Here is a 17,015-nt window from a genome sequence, read left to right as displayed (position 1 = left end):
TGCCAGCACTTCTGAGAAATGCTGATTGCTGACTTTGAAAATGTAACAAAGAAGAAATTAATTGCACAAAAAGGGAGTGGAGGAAACTCACATGTTGGAAGACTGATAAGGTCTATAGAGATAATATGTTTGAGCCCTGTTAGAGAAAAAACATTCTGCTATTTAAACTTGGCATAGGCACTAAACTATCAAAACACAAGCAGGCTTAGATGTACAGTGGGCAGAAATGTAACTGTCCAGAAACTTTTGCTGTGGAAAACTTGGAGGATTCAGAGGATCTATAGTTTGGGCTTCAGGGCCCCATAAGAATATTTGGATGCTTGAACTCGTGTTGCAGATCCAGTTTGTTAAAGGTTTGAATACTTTTGAGTATACTCAGTTTCATTTTTAGCTTTCATTGCAGCTGTGAGGCTGTTAGGAGAACCAAGTGGTTATGCTAGGCAAAACAAAACGATTCCCCTTCATGTTGGTTACTTCTTGCCCCACTTCCCATTTCACAGTTTCTTAGCAATGCTTTTTACTGATTTGCAGGAGTTCAGCTTACAGATAGTTGTATCTATGTGTGTTTATGCTTTACTACATTATTCCGTAGTGTTTGGATTACTTTATGTAAGTAGAAGTTTTAAAGATTGCAAGATAGCAAGTGTTACTGCACAGTGCTATTTCTTGAAAAGAGAGATAAGATTGCTATCTTCAGGTTGGAGAAACTACATGAGATTTTAAAGCAGGTGAAAGTATTACTGATCAGTAGCAAAGTTCAGCAGTGGAGAATGGAGCCCTCATTTTGGAGTTCAGTTCTTTTACTTTGAGGTACAGAGCCCAGAGCTAGTCACCGAAATCTTAATTTCTCTCAGGATCTCAAGTGCTGTACTGCCCATACAAATGAATTACCTCGTGTGTCTCCCCAGCCAAAAAGCAGAAATAATAGTGTTTTTTTCACTCCCGACTAAAGTTGTGTGGACAGTTAATACGATTTGTATACTTTTTGAGGAGGAATGTAATACCATTCTGTAGACAAAAATGAAACTTCCTAGACCTTCCCTTATTGTGTTTTTTCTGTTTAGCTTTGATAGTGTTAATATGAAACTTTTGTACTTCCAAAACAGTGTAGATAGATCTAATATTAAAATGAGTGTCATGGCAAGGTTGGGTGTTGTTTAGGAATGTTGGCCACTCCCAGTTAATTGATAAAGTACACTCAACAAAACTGGAATCAAAAGCAGGGATGAGTATAGGATGTATTAAAATAAAAATCAACTCTCAAACAGAACTTGATACTAATTTGACTATTTGTAATTGTTTTAGGAGAAATGAAGAGAAAATGGGAAGAAAGACTAAAGAAAGTGGAAGAACTAGCATCTCACTATGAAAGAAATCCTCTTCCTCCAGTTTATAGACCAAGACTGTCCAAACCCTCTATGCCATCCTCTGTTTGGAAAATATTTTCTCGCCAGGCTGAAGCTTTTAATTATGCAAAATCCTGCGAAGAGGTATATTATGTGTTAGGTGAATGTCTCTATTCTTTAGGTACTTTCAGAATTGAATGTCACTTAAAATCTTGATTGACAGTAAAGTCTTAATCAGATTGCAAGGTCTTTTCTTTTTGTTTTCCTTTCTTTCCAATCCTTAAACAGCAAGTTGGGGTTTTTTTGTCTTTGAAGGAGATCATATTGGACCAGAGATACCTCTAAGACGTATTAGTTCTGATTCTAACATACAAATTCATGTGCCATATTAACCCCAACAGTAAAAATGCCTTTTGGTAACACTGTAGTGATAAATTTGTTCCTTCTGACAATGAGCAAGCTGTCAGGGTTGGCAGGAGGTTGGGAAGGTAGTGAGAATTGAGTCAGAAAAACAAAGAGTTAAAAAATGGGAAAGAAAGAGATAAACAGGAGGCAGAAGCAAAATAACTCTGCAGTTGTAGCAGGTTGATGTGATAAGCAGCAGTGAGCCAAATGCAAAAGGTATCTGTTCTCAGTTTAATATTTTTCAAATTGATTGCTGTTTTGAAAGAAAGTACTGTTTTTTTCCACACTGTTTTAGGTATGTAAGTAATCCCGACAGTCTGTTTTCCAAAATGCATTCTTACTGGCTTGGCAGTTGTTGGTTTTTTTGTGTTTTCCTCTCAGATTTCCATTTTTTGATTTAAATGACATGGAGTCTAAAGAACATTTACCATAAACCATATACAGCCATCGTGTCCAGGAGGCTGCTCCTTTCAGGACATTGTTCCTCCTCCCATTAGGTGCACTTGTCACTGATCAGAAAAAGACTTTACAGAAAAAAACAGAATTTATGTTAATGCACAATAAAGAAAAGCTTCAAAGTTTTACTCATGTAACTGAAATCAGGATGATGTTCTAAATTAGAACCAGATTCTACTTAGCTTGAAAAATGATGTCATCTACTTACAATTCTTTAGTATTTACTAACCTTTGACCAAAGAAATTAGTGTCAAATAGGAACTTCTGAAGATTTTAACTGGTTCTTTGAATAAAAAAATACCTGCAATGTTTTTGTTTAAAAAGGATGTTCATGTATTTGCTTTGGAAAAGAGCACTCAGAGTGGACAGAGGTTTTACCTTGTGACAACATATAAGGAGCTTTGGTTTTATTACACGTGAGTATGTGAAACCATACCCTGTATGTTACCAAAAGATAGGGTGTACTGGATATCCTGTTGGCTAATAAGAGCTGTCACTGGACAGCTATCTCGTGTCTGCCTGCTGCTCTGACTAGCAAAGAGATGGTTTGTCTGAGGCTTCACCTTGGCCATGGGAAAAACTCTTCATAAGGACAAAACAATACATTCTATAGTGGGTTTCAACTTTCTTTGGAGTAGCAGATTGCCATTATTTCCTGTGAGTTAAGGACTCCGCTGAACTTAACTCTAATAGCAGTAGATTTGCTTTTGCTGTCAGCTTTCCTCGGGGGGGGGTCATACCAGTACATGACAAAAACAACATTTCTGTGATTAGTCATATATCAGTTTTGATGAGCATTAATATGATGGTTGGTTTTACTGATTTGTTGGTTTGTATCTGCATGGTGTACTTCCAAGTACTGACAATTTGATCATATGCTCAACTTTTTTCCATGATTTTTGGGGAGTTTACAATAAAACAGTTGGTTATGAAGTAAAAGAAATCTGAGTCAATTTTTTATATGAGAAGCTTGATTTTTTTTCTCAAATTGGAAATGAGATTTTTTTTACTATAGTTAGAAAAAAGTCTATATAAAAAGTCTACATAGTCTCATTATATACCATGGGGAGGAGAATTGTTGACAAAATTAAATTCTAGGCCAGACAAATAATCCATGTTGATATTTGATGCTGAAGTTAGTTATAAATTTTTCAAAGCATTATAGGGCTGCTACATTTTTTAATATGGACGGTTAGCTGAAAAATGAAAGATTATTTTAGACTTGTGGAATCCTTGTTTGCAGCTGATAAGCACATGTAATGTTTATCGTGAGAGGCTGTGATTTGTTTTTGTTTTTCCTTAGAAAAGGTTACAAAACAAGTCTTATGCATTGCTATGAAGTAATTCCTGAAAAAGATGCTTGCAAACTTTATTTCGATTTGGAGTTCTACAAACCTGCAAATCCTGGTGCAGATGGCAAGGGTATGGTTGCAAAGTTAATTGAGGTAAACTGGAGCAAAGTCATGTTGTAAATGAATATGAATTTGTTGTTGATTTAATATGAAACCAAAGTACCACTTTATTTTGATTCTGCTATAATAAGATGAAAAAGAATTGTAGGCCTAGTGTTTATTTTTGATTAAGTAAAATTACTGTTTTAATTAAAGGAAAGGTTCTCTAAGAGAAAGGAAAAAATAAAGAATAATGGCTGTTGGAATATTTGTATTCCCTGTAGGTTTACTGATATGATGAGTTTACTTTTGGAGATTATGTGCTCTGTAATTTCAAAGCTGTAAAAGTGAAGGAATGTTTAGGTATTTAAACTAACATCAATGAGTGCTCAATTCAGGTATTCCTCAGTTGGTTCTCCTTGCCAGCCTGTCCACTCAGATACCAAGTGTTAGATACATCCCTCCTGACTTTGTTTCTTCAGAAGACAGGTCATTATAGACAAGTAAAATGATGATGTAGAGAGTATTGTGTGACTGCACTTCTCAATTTGGTACCTTTGCTAATTATCAATTGTATTAAGTAGTGCAGTTTCAATTTTATTGCAAATTTGGTTGGAAAATGAGCTCCACTGCAAGTTCAATGTGACAGAGGTGGAAGACAAGGCAAGTTTTTAGAAGAGTATCTTCTGTTTCAATAAAATCTTAGTGAGTGAACATTTATTTGTGAGGCTTCTGTCACTTACATGTCCCAGCTAGAAAGGAAAGAAAGGAAAAGATTATTGAGGTCCTTCCTTCATAAAGAACACATCATTGATACAGACTCTGGAGGGCTTTACTCCACTGTGGAGCAATTCTGAAATCTAGAGATCCCTCAGGTTAAGGATTTGCTGGGTGGGAGGTCTGAGCTGCTGAAACCTGAAGCTTCCAGACCCTTAGATCCTGAGTCCTAATCATTAGTAATCACTAGCTTAGTTTACAGAAGGTTTTTAGAGCTGACTTAGAACCAAATATCTTATGTTTTCTGCTTAGTTAGTGTTCATTAGGTCATACCAATGAATTAGCTAAATCATAACACTGAATTAGCTCACCAACCCTTTATGTCATGATAGCTCCATCCTCCATTCCAGATAAGCCTTCATTACAAATGCTGTCAGTGTGGGTGTGGTGGATGATAAAGCCACTAAATTAGACTTTGACCTGAAAAACGGAAAGTCTGCTCAGCTTATCACTGTTGGTATATTCAGTGACTCGCATATTTAAGGGAAAACAGTCTATGTCAAATTTGGTTAAAACACGATATGAGTTGGTTTGAATTACATTATTTGTATGTTCAAAATGAAAAAAAACCCCAAAACCAACACAGCTTGTAAAAAATGTAGAATCTACATTTGTGTCAAGTTTTATAGATACCACTAATAAAAATGCTAGAGAAAATAACAGAACTGATGTTTGTAATTTCAGCTTGTCAGCCAGAAATTAAAGGAAATTTATGGTGTAAATTGTTCAACTAAAGATGTCTTGAATTTAGATTCCAGTACTGATGAAAAATTTAGTCGGCACCTAATATTTCTTCCCCAAAAGACTGTATTTAAGGATAATATTCATGTTGGTAAGTGTGTTCTTTTCTCTTACACCTAGAAATAAAAGGTGAGGTTTTGACATTGTGCAGTGCAATCTCACATTTGAATTTTTGTTTCAATGGAATTGTATTTGGAAACAAGTATCTATTCCCGGCAGAAATTACTATCAGTTTCATTAAACCTCATTTTTTTCTCATCTGCTACTTCCCTTTCCTATAATTAACATGTATGTTTGCAAAAACGTAACTTTTTGTGCCTGTATGTTTTATTTACAAAACTGCTGGCAAGACTGGTTCCTGTGAAATGCCAAGTCTTTGACTTCCTTAATTTTCAGGTTAATGTCAGTCTTAACAATTAAAGCTACTGTTATTTGCTCGAAATACACTTCATTTGTGCTCAGCACAGGGTCAGAAAGGCAGGACAAAGATGATTTCAAACCACCTGTACATAAACATGATTAAGAGAATGCTGAAAGCAATTTTTATTGCTGATGGAATTTGGAATTTCTTGGGATATGGCAACTCTAACACAAAGAATTGCTGGTTCAGGGTTGTCTTGACTCTATTTTAAAAAAGTATAATAATACTTCCTCACCTAAGAGAAGTATTCTGAACATACTTTTAAAGTACTGTCTGTGAAGCACAGATGAACATCAGGAAAAGTTAATGTTGAAATTCACAATTTCCTCTTGTATCTATATATTCTCTGTGGTGTGCAGTACAGCAGTCTTAGAGACATACTTTGACCAATGAGGGCACAATATCAGCTGACTTTTGTCATAGTGAAGCAGGAACTGATGGAAAACAGCTTGCCCAGTGATGGAATTAAAGCCTGTATCAACCTACAAATGTAGAACTTTGGATTAATTAGCATCACCCCCACAGCCTTGGTTTTGTCATTTCTTAATATTTGAGTGTTTAATTTTGTAGTCTTTGTTTCAATAAACAAAGTGAGGGAAGGAAGCAGAACTGCTGTTATACAGAGATAATAATCTCATGGGTTATTAGAAGGGATGAAATCTAGATTTGTGACATTTAGCTCTAGCATTTGTGTTCAGCAAGAACTGTGACAACAGCAGCAGGATTGAACAAAGTTATGTGCTTTGTTACTGGGTTTCCACTGGCAGTAGAATGGGGAAGGGTTGAGGATGATTGGTTCCAAATTTTGATCCCATTCAGTTTCCCACTTTTATTCTGCTGTCTTGGTCTCAATCTGTCTGACTGTCTTCATGCCCAGTCCTCCTTTTCCTGTCTCACCCTTACTTCTTTTTCTAGCTCTGTATCCTCCCTCATTCCAGTTGTGAGTAAAGTTTATATTGTATTTCTTCTGGTTTTTTTATGCCACTTGTGTTTTTTAAGTAGCTTCTTACTGTGCACTGTGTATGACGTAGCAGGGCCTTGTTGAGAACACAGGGAAGATGAGCTCTTGCTGTTTTACTTAACAGCAGCACAGTGATACTGTCATTAATGACACAGTGCTGGGCTTCTGTCTAGCCCAGTATAGCATTAGGGAAAATCTGATTTTCCTTTTGAATTGTCTAGTTATTTCATGGGGAGATCTCATGTACTCTTGGATCAAAGTGGTGTAGGGTTGACACATTTTATGTTGCTCTGAGGAATGATCTATGAAAGGTCTTGTCCGCATGAACAGCTGGAGGAGTAGAGCAAACTGCAAGGACAGGCTGGATCTTGTAGTCCTGCATGCATGTGCAATGTTTTTTCCAAAATATTTTTTAGTATACACATGTGGTCCATGGCCTAAGCACCACTTCAGGCCAAATTCAGGTCCTAACTCCAACACAAAGAGGAGAGAGTAGTTCCAGAACAGAGGATTTTTTTCCCAGCTTTTTTTCTGACATTAAAAAAACCAATTATTTCTTATGTGACAGCATGGTAGCAGCTACAAACCCCAAAGTCTTAAATGAGATTACTGCAATTTTTAGTTCAAAAGGGTGCTCTTTTAACTCCTCTGCCAGTGTAAACTCCTGGCTAATACATGGATGATAAATAATATGGTATGACAGCAATTTTAGCCTGTGATCTTAATAGCTAAATTACATTAGTCAGTTCTTTCAGTAGAAGCTTGAACTGTTCATTCTAGCCCAGTGGTTAAGTGTTCTGTGACTCCACTGTGATGTGAATTTGACATGTTTACAAACTGTCAGACTTAAATTATATTTCTAGCTTGTGTATTCCTGTTCTGCCTTTGCCTTTACAACAAGATGTTGAAGTCACAGTAAAAACGGGTTTTTTTATAACTGAGATATGTAAATGTCAGTGTTAGATTCATGCATGTTACCAGTAATTTATACTCTTGACTTTTCATTAATGCATTTTAGTAACCTGCTTGACAAACTTGTGTTAAAGCATATTACCTTTGTACTTTGTGCAAAATACTCTGCTGTAGTAAATAACTAAAAACGCAAATAACTTCATAAAGTAAATTCCGGGAATCTATAGGAAAAAAAATCTGTTTTTTTTGATGTGATGGAAAGATTTTGTCTAATAGTAAACCTAAGAGGGTTAATATATTTTTCAGACACATGCAAGTGTGGTCTGATTTTAAATTCAGCATTGTGGTGTTCTGCCTAATAAAAAGTATTTTACGATGAGTTAGTGGTATTTATGTGGGATAAACTAGGATATGAACTATCACATCCTGGATGATACTCTTGCACAAGATTTTATGTCAGGAGATGTGGCCAAAGGGCTTAAAATTAAACATGATTAAAAACATTTAATATAGAATGTTTGGAATTAGTTACTAGTTACAATTAAAATACAGGGACTGAGTTCATTAAGAAAGCACAGGAGATCATGTATGTCCACAAATCACAAATACAAAAATAAGAAATACAGTCAAGGATCAAAAGTATGAAATGCAGGGTTTAGTTTCCACATCTCACCATTAGAAGACATGGGAAGAGAGAAAACAAAGGTGTGTGTGAATGATAAAGAACAACCCCCAAAATGATCATTCACTGACAGAACCCTCCCTATTCTGACACCACAGTGATTGATACTTAATTACGAAAAAGCAGTGGTCAGCAAGGACTTTTACAGATTCTTTAACTTTTGTGGTAGCCGAAATAAACTTCAGTTCTGAAATAGGCACATTTTCTCCCTGAGCTGAAGATCCAAGTGACTGTTGTTGCACAGCTAAGAAGTTCTGTGTGTGTATTTGGCCACACAGGGTTAAAATGCTGCCTGTGACTGATCGTTCCTGTGCCTCACGAGTCCTGTAGGAGTTATGAGGATGATGCTTGATCTGCTGAGTCATTGTACTGATGTATAGCATAGGATAACCTATATTTCATACTCTTTCATGTTCCCCACTGAAGCTTCATCCAACAACTGCAGAATCCTCCTTGCCAGTATTCCTTCCACTTCATGGCTTTTTTTCCCCCACATTTGTATTTATTCTATTCTCTTCTTTCTCCCTGCAAGTAGTTTGGCTATTGGTTTTTGTCTGTCTTTGGTTACCATCTAGCAGAGCCTGGAGGTACAATGGAAGCTGAATTACAGTACTGGGAGTTGGAAAAGCAGTTACAAAATACTTTTGTAAAAGCAATTTGTTGTTTGTGTAAGCCTTGATCAAACTCTTACATCGGTGAATACACCATGAAACTGCAAGTAAGCATTTTCAGTCATTCTGAAAGTGAAGTTAGGGTAGGCAGTAGTGAGAGGGACAACCACGAGCTTTTTCAGAATCCTAAATCTGAGCTCATTAACTGTTTGGGGGATTTTTTTGGAGAAGTTTGTTAGAGATTCTTTCCAAGCATGGGCAGACCGTTTCGTACTGTGGGCTGGTCAAAAGACTTTTCTTAAAAATCCAGAAGAGGAAAAAAGACCCTAAACTCCCAACCACTTCTATCTTGGCTGTTTTGAAATATGTTGCGCACAGAAACTCCGAAATTCTTTCTTGACTCATAAATGATGTTAACTGCTTTTGGCCTTTTTTGGGTTTTTTAGGTAACTTTGTGAGAACGATTTTGCAGCCTGCGATAAGATTACTGGAGAGTAAGGCTGCTGCTGCTGTGATTCCAGGAGGAGAAGCAGGACATGTTTTCCAGAGTTTTGAAGAGGGAGTTGGATTAGATGGTTCTCCTACAAACCTAAGAGCTGTTGAAGATGCTTCCAAAAGCTGCCCAGCCATTGTTTGCAAAACAAAGGATATGGAAACGCCACACCAGGGAGAAAATTTGGATTTTTCCTTTCTAATAGTAAATGGTAAAGAAGGTGACAAGCAACTTTTTGTGGATCTAGGTAAATATAAGTGCTTTTAAACCTCTTTGGGATGCAGCAAAGGTTAAGAAATGAGATGTTCCTTCATCTCTGATTACAGACAGTAGGAACAGCAGTGTTCTTACTGTTGTTGCTATGGTCAGAATTGAAACCAAATACAGTACATGCTGAAATTGTGAGCAGAAATGCTATACTTTAGATTCTTGATCCATGGAACTTTTTATATTGCTACATTAAATTATTTTGTTCTGAAGTTTGAAGAAATTCTTGCCACACAAGGTTGGGTTTTTTCCCGCTAAGGACTCAGAGCTCTCATTTGGATTAAAAGAGGTTATAATATATTGCATTTTTGTGATTTCAGTTGAATTAGAAGCTGCTTAATTATGGAACAAGCCTTACAGGTGTGGCCTTCTGTGTTGTCCTATGTGTGTGAATTGAGCAGCTGTTAAGTTTCGGTTACAGGAGGAGTTTTGGGTTGGGCACTTCATGGCCCCCTATGTGTGTGAATTGAGCAGCTGTTAGGTTTCAGTTACAGGAGGCGTTTTGGGTTGGGCACTTCATGGCCTAGCTGAATCCAAACAGAAGGATTACTTTCACCTACTGATCAAAATTCCTTCAAGCATATTAATGAATGGAAATTAAAGAAAACCTAATTGTTTGCTCTGTCATCTTTTAAGAGTTTTAAGTTAGTTCCCCCACAATTAACCATCCTCAATGTTTGTTACATTATCTCAAAACTGAAAAGCTAAACTCAGAATACTGGAGCTAAAGCTAAAGCTAAACTGGAATACTGAATTACATCATGAGGCTGCAGTGACAGAAAGCTCTGTGACCTTCTTATTGTATGACCTCTGTAAGTTCTTTTTTACCTTCATGAAAATCAACCCACAAATAAAACTCCCATCTCATCAATAAAAGTTTAGAAGATTATGCAGTGCTTAAAATACCTGTTCATTTTTTGTTTGTTCTTGATTGGTTTTGAGATTGGAATCAAGTTTTCCTGATACATGCATCAGACAGGTTTGTCTGGTCCACAGAAAGTTTGATGAATATGATGTCCTTTCTGGTTAAAATAATTGTGCAGCTTTTTATGTTCAGTTGTAGTTTACAAAGTTAACACAAAAGCACTGATTTCTTATATTTGAAGGGAAACCTTTAGCAATTGTAATGTCAGAATGATTAAAATGTCTACATAGAGGTGTTGAGCACTTGTCTTAATTCTTCTGTAGCATAAAAATATGTGTGCTTGGTCTTGCCTTGTTGCATTTCTTTATGGGATGTGAGCTGAAGTCAGTAATAGTTTTTATCCACTCATCAGCTGGGTCTGAGGAAATTTATTTAACTTACAAGTGCTAAGTATCTTAAATCCTAGCCAACACTGTTCTGTTAAGAAATGTTTGTTTTCCTGTAGGTGTTTATACAAAGAATAGAAATTTCCGGATGTATAAATCATCAAAAGCAGGAAAAAAAGTGATTCTGAAGATAGCAGAGGATAATGAGCTTGTTCCTAACTGTGAAGATGACATTTCCTTGGAAGAAGCATATTTTCTTTCCTCATTGATCTGCAATATTAGGTAATTTAAAATTCCAGTGGAATTTACAATATTTCTAAGTATGTGTTAAATTTAAATATGTATTTAAATTCTCCCATGCTGGGGATACTCAAGAACCATCTGGATGTAATCCTGTGCCATGTGCTCCAGGGTGGCCCTGCTTGAGCAGGGAGGTTGGACCAGATGACCCATCCTGGTACCTTCCAACCTGACACATTCTTTGATTCTGGATTTTAACGATAATTCTCCTGCAACAGTTACAAATAACTACTATGAGTGGGCAGTTACCGCGTTAACATTGTTACAGTGCAATTTAGGAGTTCCCAGTAGAGTTTCATGCTTTTGAAGAAAAAATTTCTGCGGACTCTTGTTTGGTTTTTGGGATTTTTTTTTAAAACTTATCTTCAAATGTTTAAAGAACACAGACCATGTGGTACAGCTTCTGAGTTGTGCCTTATTTCTCTGTACACACTCAAAATGCCAAAACATAGCCATTATTAAGTTTGGCCAGATTCTGTATAGTTCTGAAAGCAACAGTTAGATTTCCAGTCCATTAAATATGAGAAGTCTAAATATTTTCCAAGGTAGGATAAGAAATGGAAAGGATTTTTCTATGTGTTTACTTGCATACCAGATTTCCCATTTGGCACAGACACCTCATTAGTTGAGTCCTGCTATGTACAAGATACTAATTGTCTGTATCTAATCTAAACCTCTGATACATTATACCCTGTACAGACTATCTTACAAAGATCCTAATCATTACTGCAGCAGGAAGACGGTTAAGATGGTACAATAGTTTTATTAAAAACATGTATTTGCTGTGACTTCAGTTTTTATATCCTGAAGGTTTATTATCCTGAAGTGGTGCCAGTAACCCTGTAGCATAAATTGTGTAGTCTATTCTGATCATAGGCATCAGCTGAGTCTGTCATACATATGGATGAGAAATTCTGCTGTGTTGAATTTAGTCTTCTGTGATCATCTGGCTTCCAGCTAGCAATATGGCAAAGAAAATTGGTTCATTGTAGACAGGAAAAAAAACCTGAAATCTTTCAAAGGGGGGTGTATTTGCATAAATGTTACATCTAGAGCAGGAGCGTGGACCAGCCGTCATTAAATGGCTTTGTCCTGGGACTTTGGCCAGGAACCAAACGTTGCTGTTGTGCGGGAGGAACTCCTGCCCTCTGGTGCGAGTCGGGGAAACTGCCGAAGTCAGCAGAGAAAGCGCTCCAGGGATAGAGAAAGGTGCTCACCAAATCCAGGGCTGGTTGAGGACGGCAGAGACCTCTGGAGGTCTCCTGGGCTCACCCCCTCGCTCCAGCTGGAACCCCTGGAGCCGGAGGGCCAGGGCTGTGTCATGTTGTACCAGACTGTGGTCTGTTACAGTAAGCTATATTGTACTGTGTTATGCTGTAAGAATCTCATGATTTCCTTTGTGTTCACTCCTTTCTTCAGAGTGAGTGATGACACAAGAGTTCTGTCCTCTGGCGTTTCAGAAAAGGAGAGAAAAATGTCTGCTTTTTTAAACAGTAGCACTACCAGAAGCAGCAGAGGTACTTCAAGCCTTTTCTACTGTATTGAAAAGAAATGTACTCTTAACTGAGATGTACTAGGATGTGTACACCTGATAACCTCTAGAAGGGCTCTTCTTCAGCTAGCTGTCTGCAGGAGGCAGAGGACATCTGTATTGAAGGATGCTCTGCAGCACCCGAAGGCCATTTACCCTCCCCTCTTGTACCCATAGCCATCATGCTTTGTCCCAGTTTCCTCTGCATCTTGGGGATGGGGGTAGCACTTTGAAAATCTACAGGAAAGTAACAGTGGATTTATCCCTGGTTTTAGTTAAGGATGTGGTGCAATTCACAGAGTCACAGAATCCTTCAGGTTGGAAAAGGAAGGACCTCCAAGAGTCCAACTAGTCCTCAACTAGACAAGGTGGAGATTGTGCAGTAATTTCTTGAACACCTCCAGGGATGGTGATTCCACCACCTCCCTGGGCAGCCCATTCCAGTGCTAAACTGTACATCTTCATGCACATTTTCTGCCTATGGTCTATGTAGTGTGTGAGAGTGTTACATATTACAATGGCAAAACCACTAACTGTGTTTATGTGGCCTTTGTTTTAACAGATTCCGTGGAAGGTTATCAGGGTTCACCGTATCCGGAAATTGATAACTTTGTTCGTTCCTTGGTTAATAAAGATGGGGTGCAAGGAGGTAAAGAGACAGATTTACTATTTACAAGTTAGTATTCTGCAGCAGTATTTCTAAGGAATCAATTTTTTTTTTTTCCTCAGGGATACGGCAATGGAATTATTTCTCTCTCAAAGAACTACTTGTATATGGTATTTCTGGTTACCGTTGGTGTGAAAATATCGGAATAGCTCACAAAAGTAACAATATAATGTATGTTCTTTATTCAGATTAAAAGAGCTTTATTTATTTTCTTCTGCAAATTTTCTTCTCTAAAAGCACCAAAAAACTCTTATGGATAGAATCAGCACCTGTTAAAATTTCTGCTGTTTGGCTCTGTCAGGATATAATGCTTTCATAACAAAAAAAAAGCAAACCCAAACTAAAAAAAAAAAGAAAAACCACACAAAACCAAACAAACTTTCAATAGTTCTATGAAATGATCTTCATGGTATTTAAAACATGGGCCTAAGGATGCTTAGCATAGAAGTCAGAGTACGTTAAAGCTATTATGCCTAAGGATGCTTAGCATAGAAGTCAGTGTACGTTAAAGCTATTAAGCAGTTACTGTGCTTTCATACTTCTCAGCTAGGAAACTGAAAAATCAGAAAAAAAAAGATAAAGAAAACAGCCAGTGCATCTTAAATTCCATTCGTATGTAATCAAAATGGCCATTTAAAATGGTAACTCCTGTGATTGCTAGTGACTCTACCAGGACTCGAACTTCTTACAGTTTCAGCAAAATAAGTGATGGAAAGTCAGGTCTTCTAGATTACAGTAGAATTACAGTATATCATTAGTGGGACTATTTAAACTTAAAAATAATTCTGTGTGACATTTAAAATCACTGAAAGATAAGGAATGTGCATTTGAGAAACAAGGATATTCAAAAAAGCCAAACTACACTAGCTCAACTTGGTGTTTCTCAAGCAAGTTGCTTGAAGTTTGGTGTTTCTGGAGCACAGCTGAAGAAGGTGGCTGGTCTGAGCAGCTGACAGGAAACAGTGGTTTTATGTGCCTTTTATAATGAAATTATCTGTTACAGCAGCTGCAACAAAATCTTATCTTACAGTTAAGTCCCATATGCTAATTTTACTTTAATGACCTTTTCTTCCAAGCTTAATGTAACAAAGTTGACTAAATTTTACTTTCAAATGTTAGTCCTACAAATCTATGTCTATCAACTTAAGAAGCCTGAGTTTTTTGAAAATTGTACAAAACAAGTATGTAGTAACTATGCTGGAGTATGAAAGCAAGGTCCATAGTTAAGGACACACAAAACCTGTCAGAGTTTCCTACTGTATGAATTCACTAAAAACTGCGTAATTTCATTCTTAGGATTCTGGTAGATCTAAAGAATGAAGTCTGGTATCAAAAGTGTCATGATCCTGTCTGCAGAGAAAAAAACTTCAAATCACAAAGTATGTAGTCTGTGATCTCAAAGCAATTCTTCTGAATACTTTTTGGAATGTTAACTTTAATTGATGCTATATATTTGATCTAGGTTTTCCCTTGCCGCCGGGGATATGCCTCCCATCTCTTTTCAAAGAGGTATGTTTTTGTCCTGTCCATATGCTAAAGTTCTCGCAAGTCATGTTGTCTCTGAAGTCACTGGACATCCCCACCACTGCAGCCTGTTGAGCTCCACACACCAGTCACACTGGTATAGAAGATGTCCCTAGAGCAGCTGTGCTGCTATGGTAGCTCCATATATTGAGTTCTCCTGCAGTGCTAAGTTATCACCTAACTTCACCTGGGGCTAAAGATTCTCTTCTGTTTTGATGTGAACAACAGTTCCCGATGCATAAGACACGAGACTGCTGTAGGTGCAGACTGGAAAAACTGCTCTCCTGTGCACGTTTGATTTCATGATGGACAAGCTAAAATAGAAGTGCTCCCGGAACACTTGAGTCATAGTCAAATATAAGTCAATGACCCTCATATTTGAGCCTCACTTACCCCCATTTTAGTGTATTAAACTAGTCACATTTCCCCAAACAGGTGAAATATTTAAGCCAATGTGACACTGCACCTAGATTCCAAGCCCTGAACATACTAGTTTTTCCACTGCTTAGGCAGTGAGAGTTGGCAGTTTTGCAACTTTTAACCTCCCAGTTTTAAATGTCATACTGCAGAATGGCAGGTTAAGCTCTACTTAAGCAGATCATCTATAGTTGTTAGTGTTATTTAATAGAAGGTGTAATTTAAATGCATCTTCAGTTCCTGGCAGTATCTTTAATCAGACACCAAAGTTAGTTTTCACCTTGTATTATTTTAAGAAGCTGTACACAACAGACTACTTGTAGGTTGCCAAAAAAAAGCAAATCTCTACTCATATTAAAATAGGCTCCCACAGGTTAATGTGGCTCTAAATTAACATGCTGGAAAATCTGTCATGTTTGGTCAGCTCTCTGTAGTATCCATTATATGTGACAGTACAAGTTTCAAACTTGTAGAGCAGTTAAAGGTCTAAAAACCATTTTCAAATGGAATGAATAGTATTCTTGTTTCTCAAAGGAAGAACAGCATACACCAATGGATGAAAGGGGGAACACAGAAATAAAAACACATTATAATGGGTCAGACTTGTCAGAAAGCTCAGCACCTCTGGAAGAAAGCTTGTCTCAAGACTTCCTGTTGTCAGACCGTGAGTGGGAAAACGCAAGCGATGATGTCTGCTTCCTAGAAGCTGCAGAAGATGTGGAACTAGCTGAAGCTGCAAATGATAGTCTGGATTATGCCACGGAAGAAATTCCAGATGAAGTTCTTTTGGAAGCTTTAAGGAAAGATGACACTTGCAAAAAGGAAGCCACAGGCTTGGCCAGCAAACAGACTGCCAGCGATGACACTTACTGCCATGTGCCTCTGTCAGAGGGACTGCAATGTAGTTCAAAAGCTGTACAGCAGAGCTGCAAGACATAGAGTGGAGTACCTGCATCATCTTCAACAGGCATGAGGAGATCATGGAAGATTATACCAGGGCTGAAGTGTACTGGATGGAAAATTCATCCTGAATGCTGCTCCAAGCTTAGCACTTTAACACTCTCTGCTGTATGGTTTCTATTTTGTTAGTTGTAGGTCCAAGTTTTATTGATAAGCCAAGTAAAACCAGATTTCTTTGCTTCCAGAAATAAGATTCTTTATTTTAAATACAAATTTAATAAAAAGATTTGTCTGTGAATAGTTCAACCAAAGTCTACGTGTTTGGTTCAAAAGTATATATTGCTGTCAACATCTTATTACTTTAATAGCACAATAATACTAATATGGAAATAACTGACTTCTTAAACACTGACAGAAAACCGAGCAACAATGAGTAATCAAACTTTAAGCACTGACCATTCTAATAACTGTTCCTAGCAAATGTCAAAAAGCCTTAAAAACCACTTAATGTTTCTTTGATAATCTCTCTCTCTCTGCAGCCAGAGCCTCTTCCAGTCTTGTGTTAATATTCTGAAAGTGTTTTTCAGCTCCTAGAATTCTCCGTGACTCCACCAGAAGAGCAGGGAGACTGGAAATTCCATACTGTTGATAAAGGAAATAAAATCACAAGGCAACATTTTTAACTCTTGGAAAGATGACTTACATATCTGTATTATTCTGTGATTTATTCTTCCTCTATCTGAAATGGCACAACCTGATTTTTTAAAGTGAAGAACAGCCAGAATTAGAGTGTCTTCTGAAATGCAAGGATTTCCCTTACACGTGGCAGGCACATAGCCTTGTCAATAGAAAACACCACACTGGGTGCTGAGTAGAACAGGAAGGAGTTCTAACACTGCATGAGAAGTTATGCTGGTCATGAAATACAAGCACTGCTCTTAGCATTAAACACCTTACAGAAC

General features: G+C 37.3%; 2 protein-coding genes across 2 annotated transcripts in view; one reads left to right on the top strand and one right to left on the bottom strand.

Moving 5' to 3' along the window:
* Positions 1–1,310: 1,310 nt before the first annotated feature.
* On the top strand, positions 1,311–16,092 carry PRIMPOL (primase and polymerase (DNA-directed)). The gene is made up of 12 exons (XM_009079340.1): positions 1,311–1,490; positions 2,532–2,623; positions 3,511–3,652; positions 5,060–5,207; positions 9,150–9,443; positions 10,834–10,996; positions 12,434–12,531; positions 13,108–13,194; positions 13,275–13,383; positions 14,509–14,591; positions 14,675–14,721; positions 15,688–16,092. Exons 1-12 carry the CDS (start codon positions 1,311–1,313, stop codon positions 16,090–16,092), a joined length of 1,848 nt encoding a protein of 615 aa, XP_009077588.1.
* Positions 16,093–16,557: 465 nt separating this feature from the next.
* CENPU (centromere protein U) overlaps positions 16,558–17,015 on the bottom strand; it is a gene marked incomplete at its 5' end in the record, with an annotated part of 9,854 nt that continues 9,396 nt past the window's right edge. Inside the window, one exon of the mRNA XM_009079339.1 lies at positions 16,558–16,695. Within this exon, the coding sequence (XP_009077587.1) occupies positions 16,558–16,695 (138 nt within the window). The remainder of the gene's footprint in view (positions 16,696–17,015) is intronic.

Source organism: Acanthisitta chloris, unplaced genomic scaffold (genome assembly GCF_000695815.1).
Source record: "Acanthisitta chloris isolate BGI_N310 unplaced genomic scaffold, ASM69581v1 scaffold16087, whole genome shotgun sequence".
NCBI classification, from domain to species: Eukaryota; Metazoa; Chordata; class Aves; order Passeriformes; family Acanthisittidae; genus Acanthisitta; species Acanthisitta chloris.
This window is presented reverse-complemented; position numbering and strand designations above follow the sequence as displayed.